The sequence below is a fragment of the Protopterus annectens genome, chromosome 16.part0, assembly GCF_019279795.1.
Source record: "Protopterus annectens isolate FY-2018-M chromosome 16.part0, PAN1.0, whole genome shotgun sequence".
NCBI lineage: Eukaryota > Metazoa > Chordata > Ceratodontiformes > Protopteridae > Protopterus > Protopterus annectens.
The window spans coordinates 502,841,124-502,863,356 of record NC_056750.1 but is presented as its reverse complement, the minus strand read 5'-3'; the positions used below and the strand labels follow the sequence as shown (position 1 = coordinate 502,863,356).

The window sequence follows — 22,233 nt, the reverse complement described above, 5'->3', positions numbered from 1 at the left end:
CAGTTCCTCAGAGGAGCCAAAAACTTAAGACCACCCAGGAAATCCCCAACTCCAGCCTGGGACCTTAACTTTGTATTGGAAAAACTCACTCTTTCTCCTTTTGAGCCAGCTGCAACTGCTGAGTTAAAATTCCTTTCTTGGAAAACAACTTTCCTTTTAGCGATCATTTCAGCAAGAAGGGTATCTGAATTACAGGCCCTTATGGCAGTAGAGCCTTTCATCATCTTTCATGTGGATAGGGTGTCCCTCAGGACCAGTCCCTCTTTCATGCCCAAGGTAGTATCCAGTGTGGCTCTTAATCAGTCCATTCATTTGCAAACCTTCTTTTCTAATTCTCAGAATAAAGGGGAATTAATACTGCACTCCTTAAATGTGCATAGACAACTTAGATTTTACTTGGACAGGACTAAACCTCAAAAGAAATCTGAACAACTGCTGGTGGCATTTGCTGCAGGAGCAGAGGGGGAAGGCTATTTCAAAATAAACCATTTCTAAATGGATAGGCCATTGCATTAATTTCTGCTGTAAGCATCATGGAAAACCTATCCCACAGGAAATTAGACCCCCATTCAACCAGGGCTGCATCTACCTCTACAGACTTTCTCAGAGGTGTCCCTACCAGAGACAGCCTAGAAGCTCATACCTGAAGTTCTGTACATACTTTCACCAAGCATTACCATTTGCCAGTTTTCTCTAAATCCAGAGCTGGCTTTTCCACTGCAGTCTTGCAGGGCCTTATAGCTGCTCCTAATGCTATCTAAATACCTCCTCCCATCCTTAGCTTTTGGAATCTACCCAAATGTGATGACTGCAAAAGTGAAACATGAAGAACATAGTACAGTTGTGTACACTTACCGTAAATGTAGATGTTCGAGTGTATTCAGTGCTGCAGTCCTGGTTACCCTCCCTCCAGCCCCCTGACTTCTATTGACTATACCTATTCTTATTTACTATGCTTTAAGCTTTTTGGTGTATTTGCTTTTTTGTTAGAGGTGTAACCTTATATATAATTGCTTCTCATTATGGGGGCACCTGACATCCGGGGCAAGAAAAACTGATGTAATGGTGTCGGCTGCATGTTTTATACCCCTGACTACCTGACGCCACGGAAGATGAGACAGCAACCGATGCAGGACCCAAGACTTTGTTAATCAGGCCGACTGAGGGCTACTGCAAGCAGATAGCCCAAATGTGATGACTGCAACAGTGAATACACTCGAACATCTACATTTATGGTAAGTGTATACAACTGTACCTTCTTGTCTGCCCCTCCCCCCCATCTACACACAATATTGCTGTTGCTTTTATAACAAGCTTCCTTAGAACATGGCTGTTTATACACAATATTTAACCTTGGGCAGATTGAGGTTACCCGTAGCTGTTCACCTTGGTGAGTGTAATTTTTCACAGAAAAAAACATGTAGTCTCAGTTTCATCTGTTTTATTATATGTTATATGCATATTTTTGTGGCGCACTGAAACAGCCAGATACACACCAACGTTTTACTTGCTTAGATGAGTAAAGAGCACCAGTCACAATAAAGATGCAATCTATGTATATACCACTTTTCTGATCACTGTCATTTGTGAAAGTGCACTTGGATTAAATCCCTTGCAGTAATATGAACAGCATTTTATGTGGAAAATAGAAATGTGTGTATTACTGCTATATATAGCTTAGATCTGATAAAGTTGTGATATGGGAGAAAGTGCTTGTCTCTTGTTCCGACATTGGGAAGTCATCTATCTCATTGAACTACCACATTGACAATATGTTCCTAAGAATTGACCCATTGTTCGGGATTTGGGAACTTAATGTGGGCAGTGACATTACTTTTGACCAACATGTGTCCATTGTTGTAAGAAAGCCCTTCTATACTGCACAGCTTATAAACAAAGGGATTGTGTCTAGATCTAGGGATGTCATTGTCCCCCTTTATTTAGCCCTCATTAGGCCAGTCATTCAATATAATGCCCCCTTTGCCATATATCTATCTAGACACTTGCAGCAGTTGGAAAGCCCACAGAGATACCTCACTAAAAGGATGCAAGGCCTTAACAACATGTCCTACATGGACCGACTTAAAGCCCTGTAGCTTACAAACTGTTAAGAACTGATCTGTGATTGGTATTCAAGGTATCCTCTGATGAAATACTGATGCATTTACTGCACATAAAATCAGATGGCATCAGAAATAGTCTGTCTAGGGATCTAAACCTCGTCTGCATTGTCAACAGAATGGTTTAGACGGACAGTATACGTCTCTGAGGATACCTTTGCTCTTGAACAGACACCCCATCCACTTAAAACAAAGTTCTTCCTTGTCTATATTCAGGCGCAACTTGGATGTATGGATAGGAAATGGAAAATTTACCCTAGGACTGCCCCTTGTACTCCTAATGGACAGAGGCAGCTTCTAAATGCTTTATCCCATGCATGTGTCCCCTAAAATTATCTATGGTATGATCCCAGTTCTTCTCATTCAGGGTAATGTACAATTATCAACTGTGGGATTGGTAATGTCAGTCTCTAACCAATAAAAAGAGGATAGTGGCTAGATTTAAAATGGCCTGCAAGGACAGATAGCTTATTACTTACCTATAAAATTAAAAAAAGCGATGCCAGCTTGAATCCTGTTTTATTTTTAATAAGAATGCAAAGTGGTCTATGACATATGTCTCACATAAGAAATTTAACAGTATGTTTTAATTCATATGCCAGTATTGAGAATAATCTTTGCTGTACGGTTAGATTTCCCTTTTTGTGTTTTGTTCTTCCTTAAGGAGCATTTTCACTACCCTTAAGTCTGGAAAACTACATTTCCTTGGAACTTGTGTGTGTGTTTGTTTAGGCAGCAGACACATAAATATAAAGGAGATTTTGTAGTATGTAGAGCATTGTAATTGCACTCCAAAAACAGGAAAAAGACAAGTTTGATATCAGAAGCGAGCTTAGTAAGTTTCGGTTAAGCACTCCCTAAACACATTTAGATCAGATCTTGAGCTGAGGATGGACTGGTGACAGAGCCAGCCAGCAAAGAACAGCAGCAGAAGGTAAAACAATTTTAAAAAACTGTTTGACATTTCACATTGCCACACTTGTACACAAGAACAAGATGTCTAACATAGTTTAAAGCGGTTTGTTCTTCAAAGGGATACTTTTTCTGCCTGCTGTCTGACAGCATTTGTGTTTTGCCAGCTTTTAAGGCTTTTAAAAATCAGTAAAAACATTTAGCACCCTTGCACTTTTTTTTCTTTTTCTCTCTTTTTTTCTTTCTTTAACTGTCAGTACATTGAGGGAGCAAGGCTCCGTGCACTACAAATAATTATGAATCATCTTGCTGATCATAAACCTGTATGTGCTCATGACACAGATGCCAAGATTCACCTCTCAAGCTTCTCTCTCTCATGGTGAATTTCATGTCATCCATGTCTCAAACATGTAATACATTTGTTATGATTGGAGACCCAATCAGAATCCTCTGTTCATTATTTAGTGCAACCAGTAACAAAGAAAACATGTAATATCTACATCGTACATGTTACAATGGACACATGAAAAAATTGCAATGTGTGACTGTATAAGAATAACTCATGCATATTTATGTGTACGCAGCAGTTTTTGAGTTACTGGAGTGGGTCTTAAATCTTTAAATTTAAGTAAGATGGCTAATGCTATTGTCAGTAGAAAGCATCTTGGGAAATTCAAGACTTTTCACCTTTCCCAAAATAACAACTTAAATTCTTGGAAGGGCCCAGAAAGCTTGTTAAAGTCAATGCAGGGCAAACCATTTAGTCATAGACATTTAAAATCCTGATAATCAGTAATCCTAGAATGGGGCATGTATTGAAAAAAGTAGCTCATACATAAAACATGCGTAGTGGATGAGTATGCACAGTCTGGATCTGATTATGTCATTTTCATTCATTCAACCTCGAATCCAACTCCGCCACTTTTCTTCCAGTCATGGATCTGACTCTCCTGCCCCTCCCTTTACCTGTAATGCCCCTTGCAACTATATTACCTCAGATCTCGTTTGCAACTCTAACAGTTCATATGTTGGCAGCTGTGTCTCTAATGCAAACAGGTAACCTGTAAATGGTTCATCTTCCAGGCCCTTGCTTACACTTATCAAGGGTATCGGAACTTGTCAGAATTTTTGGATTTATGGCTAGGCTTAAAAAGGCCCTTGTGGTCATTAGCCTAGTAAAGACCTGTGAACCTATAACATGTGGTTTGCACTGTCTTGAACTGTGAGCTGTAGTTTTTAAAGGTTTATTTTTTCTGTGTAATCTAATTTTTTTTTTCTATACATATTTTTCCCTTTACTCTTTTTAGTGTTTCTGCTTGGTTTCTACCCTTTTTCATGTATTTCTTGTTACCATTGTTGGTAGCCCTTTCCTTTGCTTTTTGTACATGTCTTCCAGAGATAATCTCTATGTTACCATTGTTGGTAATTTTTCCCTTTTTCCAATAAAAAAAAGTGGGGAAGTTTCTCTTTGGTGAAAATTTTTCCTCGTCTCCCTTTGGCTTTCTTTATCTTCTTCTTGAACGTGGCTGAAATACCAACCATATTAGAAATGCACTTCCTATGGGCACAAGATACCCAATTCTAATGCCAACAGAGAATGTGTTTACTTTTTAGGCCCAAGCCACTTGGATTCCCCCTGTCAAATTTATATGCGGTTTAATATCAGGGCCATTAGTGATAGGCACAATAAACTGGTACTAAAGGGCCTTCTTCCTGCTTGAGCTCCTTCTTTGTTTGCTTCTGCATCATGGGCTCAGACCCCCACCAAAGAGCCAAAACCTTTTTCAGAGCCCAGGGAGCACAGAAAACACTCTCCTGCTCAGTCCCCAAAGTCTACTCTGATGTCAGACCCACCTGCCAAAATGGTGCAATCCGATTTCTTCTGATCCAGTGCCAGCTTCCACTTTGTCCTCTTGAAGTCTGCCTAAAGCTGATGTGGATAGGATGATGAAATTTCTCAGAGCTCAGATCCAGAAGGGGGTCTTACTGGCTCCATTTCCCATCGGACTGATGACCCGTCAAACTGTTTCACATCCCATCATTTCCCCCTTCTCCAATCCAACTAACAATTTTGGAGCCATTGGATCTGAAAGCCTGGAGAATTGAAGTGTCTGATGTGAAGATCCCTTCTGCCTCGATTCCGACAATGACCGTGACTCATTTGGCTCTGCCCCCCCCCCCCTTCAGCTGGATGAGTCTTGGAGCCGAAGTGTCAGCGTCAGATCCGGGGAGTGTCTAAAACAGAGCCATTGCTTCCCCTTGGAGCCTCGGTGCTGGACAGCTCGGATCCAACTCCTCCCTCAGAGTACAGATCTGTGCGGGGTTGAGGCTTGACAGCACTGGGAGTTTCAGCTCTGATGAGGTTGGCTATGTCTTCTTTTGGTCCCTCTGTCTTCGAGGTGATGGAGAGGGTATTTTCCCATCTGAGATCATTTTTGACTGTTACATCTTTGAATCCTAACCCTATCCCTCCTTTGGATATAGCTTCTGAGCATCATCTTCCTATTCCAAACGGACAGCCAGCGTGTATGAGCTTCCAGGCAGTTCCAGTCCAGGAACTTCCCACTTCTTCCAACACCTCTGCAGATCATCCCACTGAAGAGGTTGTATAAGAGGAGACACTTAGATTCCCCCCATAAATGTCTGACTGAAGACACTGATTTTGATGAAGGGGCATGGAAGGATCTCTCCAGATCACTACCAGATGATGTCTCCTTTGGAGATATTCTCGATACTCTTCACCATAAAGGTGGTTGGTTCTTCAAAACCCCTTCTCTGGAGGAGACCGTCTTCCTAGAAGCCTTTGTGTCCAGCCCATCTATGCCTTGGGTTACCCCTCCGGCGGGTGACCTCATAGACCTTGCTCCCATTGGGCTTGGAAGGAGCCAGATATTGTAGAACCAATTCCCCATCATCCAGACAAGATCCTAGCTCTACCAAAGGATATCTGATTGTTGTAGCAGCCACAAAAAAGCAGCTGGTTGAGCAAAGCTCCACTGTCTATCCCCCTAATAGAGAGTTTAGAGTGTTGGACAGGTTTGGAAAACGTGTCTACATGTCAACAATCTTTGCCTTACCGTCTCTTAATTATTTTGCACATTTTACTAGATTACAAAGGAATTTGATTAAGGAACTCTCTAACTCTACCCCTGGGACCATGTTATTAGAGGAACAAAAGATGGTCTTCGTGTTTCACTGTTGCAGTCATCACACTTCGGTTATCTGCCTGCAGGTAGCCCTCAGTTGGCCCGAATACCAGAGACTTACTATTTCTGGGTCGGTTGCTGTCACTTCAGGACTGACGTCAGGTCATCAGGGGTATAAAAACAGGCAGCCGACGCCATTATATCAGTCTTTCTTGCAGAGGAGCCCGAAGCAGAAGCAGTTCGCACGAGTGCCGGTCGGCCACTACCTGAGTTTTCGTTTCCGAAATTGAATCATCCTGAAGTCTTCTAAAGCTAAGTACCCCATTGGGGATCCTTTTTTCTTGCTCTAACCGATGTCAGAAAAAGTTAATTGCCTCGCCTGTGGAAAGCAAATACCACACCAAGATTTTCATTCTTGCTGCGTCACCTGTTTATGCCCAGACCACGACATACCTCGCTGTCGGTTTTGTGCTTTGTTCAACACCCGAACTATTCGTCATCGGGCACTTATTGTATCTAAATGCTTTCGTTCTCTATCTCCGTATTCTGAAATGGTTTCAATAAGCCATCCGACTACCAATCTTCCGGAAAAACATAAGGATAAAGACAGAGACAGACTGCACTGGTCCAAAACTGCCAACAATGCTTCTGTTAAGCTAGTCACCAGTTCGATGGTACTCAGTGAGGTGCTTTTGCAGCCCTTGATGCCCACTTTGATGGATTCGCAGACTGCTAGCAAGACCCGTTTGGAGTTCGGTATGCCGTGAGACTCTTTGACTACGGAACCTGCGGATGTCTCTACCTTGGATGGACCCGGAGTGGCTGTGCAGACACTGGCTTCTGAGGAAGTTCTTCGCATTACCGATATTCGATACAAACCGACGACTTCTTTCGCGTCTTCAAATCTCTCTAAAACTACCGAGTTTCTAAGGCCAAGAGTACGAGCTACGCCTACAAAAATGACGACCCAAACTCAAGCGCATGCTTCCTTGCCACAATCTCAAATACTTAAAATGGCAGAAGACCTAGTCATGCTGATTAGGGGAAGCCAGCCTTCCCCTGCCAAAAGAAAGAGACCTGTCCTCAGCAGCTTTGACTGACCAAGAGTCCGATGACTGTGTGGTTTCAGAATATGAAGACATGCCTTTATCTGCCTATGAGGATTCAGATGCAGAGGAATCCGTTCCTTGAGCTTCCCCTCCAGAGGATTTTTCTTTTGGTGAAACCCTACAAACTTTGAGAGAACATTTCCACTGGGAATGCCAGGATTATCCTCAGTCAAAAAAGAGACTCAGGGAATTTTTAGATTTACCTCAGCACAGATCCTTATCTATCCCTCCTGTTCTGGATGTTGTGGATGATGTCTTCATGGAATCCAGTTTAACTCCTGATACTTTACCCCCTGCTCCAAGGAAACCAGACAGGTACTACAAGAATCCTTGACTCACAAATTTCTCTTCAAAAATCCTACTGCTGACCCAGAGGTCATCTCCCAAGGGCCTAAAGGAATAAATGCAACTAACTACAGCTAAGAATCCCACCCCTTTGGACAGGGATTCCAGAGCTTTAGACAGATGGGGTAAGAGAGTATGCACCTCTGCAACTCTCGCCATTAGAGCATTGAATTGTCAGTTCCACATGCTGAAATACCAGCGACATACTATGGAACTTATTAACCAAAAATGATCTACCTTTCCTGACTGTGCAGAAAATAAAGAATTACAGGAGCTTATGCATTTTGCAAGCCAAGTCAGCAAACATACCCTGCAATGTGGGTTTGACGCCCTACAAGCATCTTGCAAGGCAGCAGTCACAGGTTCTGTACTTAGAAGGCATGCTTGGCTTAATGAGCAGACCTTTCTAGACTATGTCAAATCAAAATTACTGGACGCTCCTTTGAACAAGGACAATCTGGCACCAAAGCAGAAGAGATTTTAAAAAAGCTGGAAGAAAAGACTTAAGTCTATGCAGACAAAGATTTTTTTGCAAGTGCAGCCTCCAAGATTCATTAGGCATTGCCCCTCGAAATTTTGGTCCTTTCCAGCTCCCTCAAGGTCATCTCAAACTAGACCCAGGAGAAACAGACCCCCAGATTACAGTCTCAGGGTATGCAGAGATCTAAGCAATGGAGTACCTCCACTTCTAAAACAGGGAGTGCTAAGCCATCCCCTTACAGAAAGAATTCACAATGACTTCAATGACTTCTCAACTCCTCTCCTCTGCCTAATTGCTCGTGCCCCTAGGAGGAAAGCTTGCCCTCCATGCAGAAAACTGGACCCTCATCACCAACAATCGATGGGTCCTCAACATAGTATCCCAGGGGTACAAATTTTATTTCCACACACTGTCAACCCCAAAATGGTTCCCAGACCTTCCACCAAACCATTGGGCAGAGACACAAAACCAAGTTCAATCCCTGCTCTCCATAAGGGCAATTCAGCCTATCCCTGCAGAACAGATAGGCCAAGGTTTTTATTCCAGACTTTTCCTGGTACCCAGAAAAGAGGGCACCTGGTGCCCAATCTTAGATCTAGCCATTCTAAAGACTTTCCTGATAGTACCAAAACTCAAAATGCTCACCCTACAGCAGCTTATCCCTATGCTGGCCAAAGATGCCTGGTTAGCCACCCTAGACCTAAAGGAAGCCTATCTGCACATCCCTATCAGGGACTCATGGAGGAAAGATCTACGCTTCAGGGCAGGATCTATGCATTCTCAGTTCTTTGCACTTCCCTTTGGCTTATCTACTGCTCCTAGACTCTTCACAGAATGCCTGACTCCAGCCATTGCCTATTGCAGGCAGCGACAGATTCAAATTTACCCTTATTTAGAAGATTGCCTGATTCAGGCAGACAGTCAGGAAAAGCTGTTGCAGCACCTGACATTTGTAAAGGCCATCACCTCCTCAGCTAGAAAAGTGTCTTGAGCTGCAAGCACTTATGGCTGTGGAACCCTTCATTATTTTCCATGCTGACAAGGTATCCCTCAGGACTAACCCTCATTTTATGTCCAAAGTGGTATCCAGTGTGGCTCTCAACCAATCTATCCATTTGCCCACCTTTTTCCCTAATCCTTAGAATAAGGGGGAAAAGGATCCTGCACTCTTTAGACATGCACAGCCAGCTCAGATTCTGCCTTGATAGGACTAAGCCCTTCAGGAAATCTGACCAGTTACTAGTCAGCTTTGCACCAGGGGCAGAGAGGGCAAGGCCATATCAAAACAAACCATCTCCAAATGGATAGCACATAGTATCCATTTCTGTTACAAACACCATGGGAAACCACCCCCTCAGGGGATCAGAACGCATTCCACTAGGGCAACTTCAACCTCTACAGCCTTTCTCAGAAGAGTCCCTACCAGGGACATTCTGGAAGCTGCTACTTGGAGTTCTGTTCACACCTTCACCAAGCATTACCACCTGCCTATCTTTTCCAAATCCAGGGCGGGTTTTGCAACAGCAGTCCTGCAGGGTATTCTAGCCAGACCCAACTCTTCTTGACTGCCTCCACCCATTCTCCAGCTTTGGGAATCAACCCAAGTGTGATGACTGCAACAGTGAAACATGAAGAACATAGTACAGTTGTGTACACTTACCGTAAATGTAGATGTTCGAGTGTATTCACTATTGCAGTCCTGGATGTCCTTCAAGAATGCAACTGCAGTCATAATATATGGGTTGTCCTGCCTCAGGCAGCCCTTCGGTCGGCCGGATTCCAAAGTCTGGGTCCGGCGTCGGCTGGTGTCGCCTCCTCTCAGACGTCAGAACGGCTGGAGTATAAAGGCATCGGCCGATGCCATCTTCTTCAGTCTTTCTTGCCACGCGGTGCCCGAAGCAGAAGCAGTTCACAAGTGCCGGTCGGTCAGCTCCTGTGTTTTCAGTTACCGAAGTCATCTAAAAGCTAAGTACCCCATTGGGGAACATTTTTTCTTGCCTCAGCCGATGTCAGAACAAATTGAGAAAGTTAATAATTGTTTGTCTTGTGGTAAACAAATACCTCATAAGGACTTCCATTCTTACTGCCTCCCCTGCCTGGGCCCAGACCACGACATCTCGGCCTGTGCTGCCTGTGCTTGCTTTAATAAGCGCACTCTCAGGCACCAGGCAGAATTTGCCGCAGACTTTTTTGGCGAATCCTACGCTTACATCATGCCGTCGGAACAACCGACAGCACAAACTACCAAAAAACGTAAGGACCGGGACCGACATCCTCGGCCCGCGTCTTCCACCGATACAACGCCTAAGCCCTCCGCGAGTGCTTCGGTCCCTTCGGAAGCGGTAATTCAACCGCTCCAGGCCGACGACACCGCGTTAACGTGTTCTTCGGTCTCGGAGACTACACCGGTGCCGGTTGTTGATTTTCCTCCAGAAACCGAAGTTCTGGATCTTCCCGACACCATTCCCGTGGACAAAGTTACTCCTGCACGTGGGGCAGCTAGGCCTCCTGTATCCATGTCCATCAAGGCCTTTGCACATGCTAAGGCCGCCAGCCAGGCCAAGGCCCATCCTAAACCTACTTCTCAGGCCCCTTCTTCTGATAGGCAAATCATGTCTCTTGCTGCAGATCTAATCTCTCTTATCAGGGGGTCTCAGCCTCACCCAGACAGAGGTTCTCAGCCGCCTGCAGATAAAAGGCCTAGAACTGAGCAGGCAGACAACCTCTCTTCAGATGAAGCCTCTGGGGATTCAGAGCATTCAGATACCCAAGAAGAATCTTTCCAGGCCTATGAGGACTCTGATGCTGAGGAATCAATTCCCTCTGCCTCTCCTCCAGAGGATTTTTCTTTCGGTGAAGTCCTCCACTCCATGAGGGAACATTTTCAGTGGCAGGGTCAGGAATTTTCTGATTCTAGGAAAAGGCTACGTACCTTCCTTAAGTTACCCCAGCACAGACCTTTAGCTATCCCTCCAGTTTTGGATGTCCTGGATGATGTTTTCTCCGACTCCAGTGCTTCCCCTGATTCTCTCCCTCCTGCTCCTGTCAAGCCAGACAGATATTACAGGGTCCCTGACACTCACAAGCATCTTTTTAAGGCCCACTCTGTGGATCTAGAAACTATTTCACAGGGCCCCAAAGGAGTGGCTACCTCCTCAGCCAAGAATCCACTGCCAGCGGACAAGGAAGCAAGGTCCCTGGAGAGATGGGGTAAAAAAGTTTATACCTCTACCACCCTTGCCATGAGGTCACTTAACTGTCTTTTTCATATGTTTCAGTACCAGGATTATTTACAGATGATTTGCAGAAAAAGCTAGCCTCTCCTGAGCCTATAGATAGAAAGGCATTGCAGGATCTGGTTCATAACACTCAGCAGGTTAACAATAAGTTTCTTCAGTGTGGTTATGATGCATTGGAAGCTTCATGTAGGGCAGCTGTGACAGGGGCTGTTATACGTAGACATGCTTGGTTAAAAGAACAGCCACTGCCAGACCATGTTAAAGTAAAGCTACTTGATGCACCTCTGGAAAAACAGAAGCTTTTTGGTGCAAATGCACAAGATGTGTTGAAGTCCATTGAGGAAAAGGCTAAATCAGTACAGACAGTCAAAGATTTTCTCCAGGTTCAGCCACCCAGATTCAGCAGGAATTGGCCTTCAAAGAATTGGTCCTTTCCAGACACTGACAAGTTTCAAAGGGGAAAGAACAGGCGTGCTCGAGGTAGAGGGCAATACCGAGGCTCCTACAGGGGCTGCCAATGGCAACCACCAAATCAGAGAAGTGGCGCAGGTAGTCCAGCTGCACCACAAGGACAATCACAATGACTTGACTTTCATACCGCCGACCAAGGCTCAAAGAGAAGCACCTTTAGGCAGAAAATTATCCTTATTCTCAAAGAACTGGCACATCTTAACCAAGGACAAATGGATTCTGGATTTAATAGACCCAAGGTTACAGATTCCACTTCCATACTTTACCAACAAGACAAGGCATGCCAAACCTGCCACAAAATCAAAGGGCAGAGGCACTCATTCAAGTTTCAAAGCTGTTACAAATAAAAGCAATAGAAAAGGTCCCTCCTCAGGAACAAGGCCAGGGATTTTATTCAAGACTGTTCCTTGTTCCAAGAAAAGAAAACAAATGGAGGCCTATACTGGACTTGTCTACTCTAAATACTTTTCTCATTGTGCCAAAATTCAAAATGCTGATGTTACAGCAACTCCTTCCCATGCTGGGCAAGGGGTCTTGGCTGGTCACTCTGGACCTCAAGGAGGCATACCTGCATGTTCCCATCAGACACAGTTGCAGAAGATACCTCAGATTTCTTGCAGGGTCAGAGCATTATCAATTCTCAGCATTGCCGTTTGGCTTATCTACTGCGCACAGAGTGTTCACGAAATGCCTGGCATCAGTAGTTGCACACTGCAGGGTCCAGGCAGGGATTCAAATATATCCCTACCTGGACGATTGCCTTATACAAGCAGACAACAAACAAACCTTGATAACAAACTTGGATTATGTCATCCAATTACTACAGGCTTTGGGATACACAGTCAACATTCAAAAATCAAGTCTACTGCCATCCCAACAGATTATTTTTCTAGGAGCCAAACTGGACACAAAATCAGAAATGGCTTTTCTCACAGAGGAGAAACAAGAGCAGTTACTAGAGTACTTCAAAAGCCTAGCAAAGCTCTCCCAGCTAACTGCAAGGAAAATCCTGCAGGCCCTGGGGTTCATGGCATCTTGCATTCTTCTGATACCTTTGGCAAGACTTCACATGAGAAAGCTGCAATGGTACTTAAAAAGCTTATGGTCCCAACACAGCCAAAACCTAGAGGACGTAATTCCACTCATTCCATGTCTGCAAAGAGAATTTTTGTGGTGGGCTCAAGCAAGTCATTTAAACAAAGGCATGTCTTTCAACAAACCTCAAGCAGGTCAAATAATTACAACAGATGCCTCAGACCACGGATGGGGGGGCGCACATGGAGGGCAGATGCATCCAAGGGCAATGGACCCCAAGGGAAGGACATCTGCACATAAATCAAAAAGAGATGTTGGCAGTGATACATGCAATCGAGGCCTTCGAAAAATCACTTCAACAAGGTCATCTGCTAATAAGGACAGACAACACCACTGTTATGTGGTATATAAACAAGCAGGGAGGCACCCATTCTTATCCCCTCTGCAGACTAACATTGATTCTTTGGGAAAAGTCCCTGAGTCTGAAGATTCACTTGCAATCCTAGTTTGTGCCAGGGAAGGACAATGTTCTGGTGGACAGGATAAGCAGAAACTTCTTGGATCCGCACGAATGGATGCTGCATCCTCACATTTTCTCACAAAAAACAAGTGCATGGGGAAGACCGGACATAGATCTCTTTGCTTCTCACCTCAATCATCACCTGGAAAAGTTCTGTTCAAGGACTCACCATCCTCTAGTCTGGAGAACGGATGCTCTCTCCTTCAGCTGGAATTCCCTAACAATTTATGCATTCCCTCCTCTTCCATTACTGACCAAGGTGTTACTGAAGATCAAGGCAGAACAACCAACAGGCATTTTGATAGCTCCAGACTGGCCAAGGCAGCACTGGTACCCATTGCTATTGAGCATAACTCGGACCAAACCGTGGCCCCTGCCTCAGTGGCCTCTACTTGTAACTCAGCACAACTACAGGACTGTTCATCAAAACCTGAAAACATTGCAACTGACAGCTTGGATGGTTCCATGACTACTTCCCATATCCCGCTTTCCAAAAAAGTTCAAGAGATCTTACTGGAAGCGCGCAGACCTTCCACCAGAAAAACCTATTCAGCCAAGTGGAAGAGATTCATCATCTGGAATGTCAACAAGGGACAGGATGCATCAGTACTGAGCATTCCACAGATATTAGAATACTTGGCAGAAATGTTTCATAGTGGCCTTTCATATTCTTCCATAAAAACTCACGCTTCAGCAATCTCAGCAAAATACAATTGTGACCCACCTGTGTTTTCGCATCCCTTGCTAAGACAGTTTCTAAGAGGGATAAAGAATATCAAACCTCCCAGAAAACCACCAGTACCTGCATGGGACCTCAATTTCATCTTGGAAAAATTAGCTCTTCCTCCCTTTGAACCAGCAGCATCTTCAGAAATGCAATTTCTCTCTTGGAAAATGGCTTTCCTGTTGGCAGTAACATCAGCAAGAAGAGTCTCGGAGATACAGGTCCTTATGGCAGTACCTCCCTTTCTCATTTTTCATCAGGACAGAGTTTCTCTAAGAACCAGTCCTTCATTCGTGCCAAAAGTAATATCCAGGGTGTCTCTAAATCAAGCAATTCACCTGCCTACTTTCTTTCCCAATCCTCAAAATAAGGGGGGAAAGCTGCTGCATACTTTGGACATACACAGGCAATTACGTTACTATTTGGACAGAACAAAAACCACCAGAAAGTCTGACCAACTATTTGTAGCCTATGCTGCTGGATTGCAAGGAAAGGCAATCTCCAAACAAACAGTTTCAAACTGGATTGGACACTGCATCAGATTCTGCTATTCTTTTAATGGAAAAAGTGTGCCAGCCAATATTAGGCCACACTCCACCAGAGCTATAGCCACATCCACAGCCTTTCTAAGAGGAATGGCTACAAAGGACATTCTAGAGGCTGCTACATGGAGCTCCGTGCATACATTTACCAAACACTACAACCTGCCTTTATACTCCAGATCCCGAGCAGGCTTTGCTTCGGCAGTCCTGCAGGGCATTTTAGCTACACCATCCCTATCTTAGATCCAACCACCCCCAGCTTGGCTATGGTATTCAACCCATATGTTATGACTGCAGTTGCATTCTTGAAGGACATAGTACAGTTTTGTACCTACCATAAATGTAGATGTCCGATAGATATGCAACTGCAGTCGGGTTTTCCCTCCCTCCTACCCCTCTGCATTTCTCTTTTTGGGTCCACTACCCCTCTACCCTATTAGCTGGGGGTATCTTTTATGGTGTATCTGTTTATTACTGTTGTGCATGTCTGGAATTGTTTATCCATTCACCAAATGTAGCCTTCCTTGGGGGGCACCTGGCATCTGGGGCAAGAAACACTGAAGAAGATGGCGTCGGCCGATGCCTTTATACTCCAGCCGTTCTGACGTCGGAGAGGAGTCGACACCAGCCGATGCCGGACCCAGATTTTGGAATCCGGCCGACCGAAGGGCTGCCTGAGGCAGGACAACCCATATGTTATGACTGCAGTTGCATATCTATCGAACATCTACATTTATGGTAGGTACAAAACTGTACTTTTCCCACCCTCCAGTCCACTTGTCTGTCTTTTTCTCTCCTTATCTGTCTCTCTTACCTCACCCCTTACAGGGCAGTTGGTATTTACTTTTTGCTGATGGTGTTTTTCCACCATAACGTAGCTCCCTATTTGGGGGCTCCTGACGTTTGAGGCAAGAAAAACTGATGTAATGGTGTCGGGGACCTGTTTTTATACCCCTGACGACCTGACGTCAGCCGTGAAGCAACAGCAACCAGTTCAGAAATACTAAGTCACTGGTATTCGGGCCTATGGAGGGTTATCTGCAGGCAGATAACTCAAGTGTGATGACTGCAATAGTGAATACACACGAACATCTACATTTATGGTAAGTGTGCACAACTGTACTTTTTTTTCCACGCAACTGGCCACCCTCCAATCCGTATCTAATGCATTCATGAGGTTAATCTCTCATGCAGCTTGAAGGTTCCTTCTGCGCTGCATGTTCAGGCACTGCCATCTGGAGACATGCTTGGATGTGTTTGTGTGATTTTGCAGAGCCCTTCAAGTCTTCTTTCATCAGTGCTCCCTTTGATGGATCTTCCTTGTTTGGTCCACTGTTAGTGACACTTTCCCATCGTGAACAAGATGGAAAGACCTTATCTGCTGTGGGAATCCATTTTTCTACTCTACAACTGTCCTCCTCCAAGAATCAATGCATTGGGAAAAAGATGTGGTTCTGAAAATCCCAATGTCCTTTTCAGGATTAACAAAGGAATATTTGTCTCAGAGACAGAGGGGGGAATAATAATGGAAGACAGCACCCTCGTGGCAGAGGGGGTCTACAAAACGGTTCAGAGATTCCTGTTTGGATAGGCCCTTTCAGTGCTCCTGAAGAGCTGCCTGACTGTTTTTCTGTGAAGGCAGTCGGGAGGAGGGTGCTTGTCTTTGCACCCATACACCTGGGCAGCCATCACAAAAGATTCTTGTGTGCAAAGGATCATATCCAGAGGTTATTTCATTCCCTTTCTACAAATTCCAGCAGCCAAACTGAACCGTCTACCACCCAATCAATGGGAGTTAGCAACTCTAAAAGTTCAAAAGCTGCTAGACAGAAGTCATCCAAGAGGTCCCACTAGACCAAAGAGGATCTGGAGTTTACTCAAGATTCTTTTCAGTGCCAAAGAAAACAGGGGACCAGAGGCCAATTCTGGATCTCAGTCAACTGAATCACTTTGTAAAGAACTTGAAGTTCCAGATGGTCATGGTTCAACCCATACTACATTTCTGCAGAAGGATGACTGGATGTGTGCCATAGACCTTCAAGATGCATACTATCACATCAGACTGAACAGAAATTTTCAGAGGTATTTGCGCTTTCGACTGTGGGCCAGTCATTATCAGTTAATAGCCCTGCCCTTTGGGCTCACCACAGCCCCCAGAGTGTTCACCAAGTGTATGGCAATGTGGCAGCTTATCTCAGACAGCACATGTTCAGAGTGTTTCCTTGTTTATATGACTGGCTCCTCACCACTCCAACCAGGCATCTACTCAAAGAAACCAGGGATTACTTACTGTCTGTGTCAGTCCCTGGGGCTCATAACCTCAAGTCCCATCTTCAGCCAGCTCAAGGCTTAGAGGTCATAGGAGTTTACCTGGACACTATCAGTCAGTTATCCTTTCTTCCAGAAAACAAAGATCGCACCTTGAGACTACATGCCAGTCAGATCTTATCAGATCCTCCTCCTCCAGCAAAACTGGTACTTCAGGCATTAGGTTCTATGGCTGCAGTGATTACTTTACTGCTCATTGCTCATCTTCACATCCAAATTCTCCAGTGGACTATGGCAGTACAGTGGTGGATTCTTCGACAACCTTCAAGTCATCCTATAAAGCTTTCTTGGGTTTGCAGGGACTCCGTACTTTGGATCCTGTCCAACATTTGTCGGGGTGTCCCTTTATCCTTCCTCACCCAGTGGCCACGTTGATCATGGATACCTCCCAGTTGTGGTGGGGGGCATTTCTTGGAATTGACTGTTCAAGGCATGTGGTCCTCAGAAAAGACTAGTTTGCATATAAATGTCTTAGAGATGAGAGTGGTCCATGTAGCACTGACACCCTTTCAGAACTCTCTTCCTCTAGGACAGTTGCTATCCAGACAGACAACGTGTCTGTAGTGTCATACATCAACAAACTGGGAGAACCAGGTCCTACCCCCTTTGCCGAGAAGCAGTGAGTGTTTGGCAGTGGGTGATCTCTTTCAACCACTTTCTGGTAGTAGTGTTCATGCTAGGGAAGTCCATAGTGTTCTAGCCAACAAGCTCATCAGAACTATTCTTATGCCTCATGAGTGGTTTCTCAGTCATGCAGTGGCAGAAGAGATTTTCTGCCAGTGGGGTCAATCTTGCAGCAGTCTTTTTGCCTCGCCCCTCAACAACAAGTGCAGCAGGTTTTTCAACCTAATTCTCCCTCCGTGGTGTCAACGAGAGATGCTGTAGTCCAGGTTTGGCCCTCTGGTCTCCTGTACGCTTATCCTCCCCTTCCTCTAATCCACAAATTTCTTCAGAAAGCACTTTGGTTAAAGAACAACGTTAACCTTATTGCCCCCTTCTGGTCTCTGCAAGGTTGGTTCCCCTTCCTGTGGTCTTATCTTCTATGTCCTCCTTGGACGCTGTTCCCCAGTTGAGACCTGGTATCTCATACCTCAGTAATGGCTCTTCCACACATTCCAGGCTTCAAGTTGACAGTGTGGTATCTCCAGTTCCAATTAAGGCTTTCTTTTCTAGTTCGTCAAATTCTAGTATCATCCTAGAAACCTTTCTATGAGGAAAATGTACAAGAGTAAATGGAAAAGATGTTCCTACTGGGCACAACAAAGAGAATTGGGTCCCTCACTACTACCATTCCTGCTGTTTTACATTTTCTTGTTTCAATTTTTCAAGGAGATGCAAGTTTCTACACCATTAAAGATTAGCTAGCTGCCATCTGTAACTATCACGTTAGAGATGAGACCTTTCCTCTAGCTTCATCCAGACTGTGTACTTTTTGTGTAGACCTCCGATTAAAGATCCTACTTCACCTTGGGATCTTACACTTGTGTTGCAAACCTTGGTTCAACCTCCCTTTGAGCTTTCAGCCAAGTCTTATCTCAAATATCTCTCTCTTGGAAGACCATTTTTCTTGTAGCTATTACTGCAGCTAGGCAAGTTTCTGAACTCCAAGCACTCTTCAAAACCACCTTATCTGATTTTCCATAAATATAGCGTTACCTTACGTACTATTCTATCCTTTTTACCAAAAATAGCCTCTGAAAGAAACATAGTCCAAGAAATTAATTTACCAGTCTTCTTTTCAAATTTTTCAAGTAAAGGAAAATGCATACTTTACCTTTTGGATCTATATAGGCAGCTGCGTTTTTATCTTCACAGAGTGAAGCATCTTGGAAAGATTGACCAAGTCTTTGTTTCCTTTGCATGTCACAAATTGGAAAAAACAGTATCTAAAGTCACCTTAGCTAGATGGATTTCAGACTGCATTTCTTATGCTTACTCTCTGGGAGGTTCATCTCTGACAAGACTTCCAAAAGCTCAGTCTTCTAGACCTGTGGTCATGTCACCTGCTTTCTGGGGCAGAGCTTCCATTGATGATATTTGTTCTGCAGCCACTTGGTCTAATTCTCATCCCTTTATGGCTCATTACAAGTTGGACCTTGTATCCAGAAACAGGGCTGCTTTTGATTCTGCGGTACTCAGGAACATCTTTCCATGATTACCATTCAGGTTTATTGTAGATGGGGACTGTGTCCCATATGCTGAGGAATGAATGAAGATGACAACATCAGAATAAAAGTCATGTACTCAACATAACAATCCATCTGTGTTGCCTGTTTTCATTCTTCAACGTCCCCCCCCACCCGTTTTCCTTTCTTTACGAGTGACTGGATAGTTTTTTGGAACCACTGTTCCTGTTTGAGCCACTATTGCTATTCCTTTCCTTTTTCTAATTTATATTCTAGACTACTATGTAGCGACAGCAAACTCAGTCTCAGGTAATACAGTGCAAGGGGCATTAAGGATAAGGGGAGGAGCTCAAGAGTTGGATCCAAGAGTCAGGAAGAAAAGCATTCGGGTCAGATCCGATACCCATATGTTGAGGGAAAATGAAAATGGGCAACACAGATGCATACTTATGGTGAGTATATAACTTTTCTTAATCAAAGATGATATTTTCAGTATATGCCAATAGTAATATAATATTTTCAGTGTATGCCAATAGTAATACTGCTGAGAAAGGTGTTTACATGCCAGATGTTTGCTTTAACATGACATGAAGTAAGATTTTTTTTTGAAAATTTTAAGGCATTATGCTTCTTGGTTTTGTAACAGAGAGAGATGGCTTCCACTTTGACCTATAATATTGCATCTTGGTGAGGAACCAACACTGGGAATTCAACCAGACAAAAAATTAAATGGAAACTTTTTTGCAGGGGGACTGTCATCCACAGCTGGTTTGTGTTTTTAAACACTACCCCATCCCTTCCCCTCTTTTGGTCAGCAGGGGCATGACATCCTACAGTAGTGGGACTAAAGGTTCACATGCCCCCCCCAAAAAAAAAAACTAAGGGTACATGCCCCCCCCCCTTGGCAGGCCTTGCCTTTGTGTTCCTGTAACTTGAGAGCTATCCCTTGACTGCCCATCAGTAAAATTCAAACAGTGGGATTTGAGTGAGTTCCTTTTAGATGTGAAAGTTGATATTTTTTGCTCGTTTCTTTCCTGACAGGCTGACTTGTCCAGTTCCTTGATATACTGTTTGAACCTGGATCAGATGTGGCAGTTAGAGCTTTATCCATGTGACATAAAGTCTGCAGTTTTATTTATTTTTAACTAATTTTGGGAAGAGCTTGTGAATGTAATGCTATCCAGTGAATTTGTTAGTATCCGCTGTCTGCTATCCCTTTGTACTAATATGTGCTATGCTCTTTGTTCCAGATTGATGAATTGTATGATGCCTATTGCATCCAGAGAAGACTCAGAGATGGTGCTCACAACATGGTCAAGGCATACAATGCTTCCCCGGGATCTCCGGGTAGCAGAGAGGCCAGAGAGAGCCTTGCAGAAGCAATGAGGGGCTACAAAGAATATAATGAGGTATGTCAGTAAGGCAATATGCTTTTCATCTGCAACATTAAAAATAAATTAATGATGAGCAGTGCTGCTAAAACAGCAAGTAAAACATTTTAAAATAATTAAAATGTAGCCGCTTACTTCTGCATAAGCTCCTATCTACTTTAGCATTTGATTTGTTCCATATTGTATGAGATGGTAATTGTAATAATGGCAGGAATTTAATGTATCAAATGTTCTCTGTGTATCCAGTGGTTATTCATAAACTTGTCATTTAATGTAATCCAACCCCTGCCCCTACCTTGGAAAGTTTGGGAGATTGTAGCAGTTTAATGGTTTGGGCAATCTTTTAAAGTACATTTGCTCGTCTTTGTGAATTGTTGTTTACCCCTGTGTTTACCGCCTATCAGACCTCATCTTGAGAGCAATCAGTTTGTGACTGTCACACAGGTAATCATGTGGGGTAATTCTGTTGTGATACTAATCCTACCCCAGTAGCTGATATATGGGCACCTGGGTCACCAAAGAGGGTGTATTATATCCACCCTTTGATTTGTGCTGTCTCTAATGCACACGTCCCGTGAGGGCTGCTGTCACTGTTTTCAGATTGCCAAGTTCAGATCCTGCAATCCTGTGCGCATGGGTTGCACAAAAGTTCCTGCTTGCTCAGGAACAAGTCGGCAGTCCTTAACTGCTAACTCCCCCCACCCAGCAAAGGGATGAGGGAGCTATAGTAAACTGCTGTCTCCCACCTTTCTGTGCCTGGCTGTAACAACATATGACCTACTAATCAAACTGATTGTACATTTGTGAGAGGGGCTCACTGTGACAATAGATTTTTGAGAAGTGTTCACTGAATGAACTAGCCTTAACTTTCGGGGTTGGTTGCTCACCAGGAAGGCTGTAGTGATCGGGAATTTTTTTTTTTCTTAGCTGCTCTGTTCCACTACAAAGGCCAGTGCATTATACATGCTAGCAAATAGGTGCTGATGTGTGGTGAAATGAGGCTTCCATATAAGCATTATTGGCATCAACCCAAGTAGCTTCTCTGAAGTTCAGCAAACTGAATAAAGTGTGTACAGTGTGTATGTATTTATTTATACTGAAAACTTGTCCTCTGGAAAAAAGTAAGTAACTAGTAATTGGAGTGAGGGGGTGAAGGGAAGTTTTACTACTGTAGTGACAGTGACCACTTCTCTCATGTGATCTGTTATGGTAGGTACGTCACGTAGCTATACTACCTTGCTTCAGGGACTGACATACTAGCAATAAACATAATGTTTGGGTTGCATCCCCAAGCAGTTACAAGGCAGTGCCTAGGTGATAGACATTTAAAAGATCTCTTTCCAGTAATCCCTCCAAAAACTTGTCCTACACAAAAACGTGTCCTACACTGCAAGTTTTCTACCTTGTAGTGTTTAGGAAACGTGTGGACAGACTGAACTGCTGCCTGTATTATGTCCTTTGTAGAAATATTCCTGATGGTATGCTGTAATAGTGTCTTCTGTATTTGTAGAACTAGCTTGGGCAAGGCCTTGAAGCATGTTGTTGTACTTGATGACAAAAGGCAGAGCAGTGTATCAACCACTTGATAGTGTTTACTTAGTACCAGTCAAGGCTTCATTTCCCTTACTTATGTAGACAAAAAGTTGATCATATTTTCTAATAGGAGGAGTCTTCCTGATGCAGTATATCAACTTTCTGTGATCCTCAATAGCATGTGGTAAATTGTTTTCCAGAATTTTGATTG

At 43.8% G+C, this 22,233-nt stretch overlaps 1 protein-coding gene across 11 annotated transcripts in view; it reads left to right on the top strand.

Moving 5' to 3' along the window:
- Positions 1-22,233, top strand: part of RIPOR1 (RHO family interacting cell polarization regulator 1) — a 2,621,322-nt gene that overhangs the window by 1,637,082 nt on the left and 962,007 nt on the right. For all 11 annotated transcript variants that reach the window (XM_044058659.1, XM_044058658.1, XM_044058663.1 and 8 more), the window contains one exon: positions 20,349-20,507. In XM_044058659.1, the coding sequence (XP_043914594.1) occupies positions 20,349-20,507 (159 nt within the window). The remainder of the gene's footprint in view (positions 1-20,348; positions 20,508-22,233) is intronic.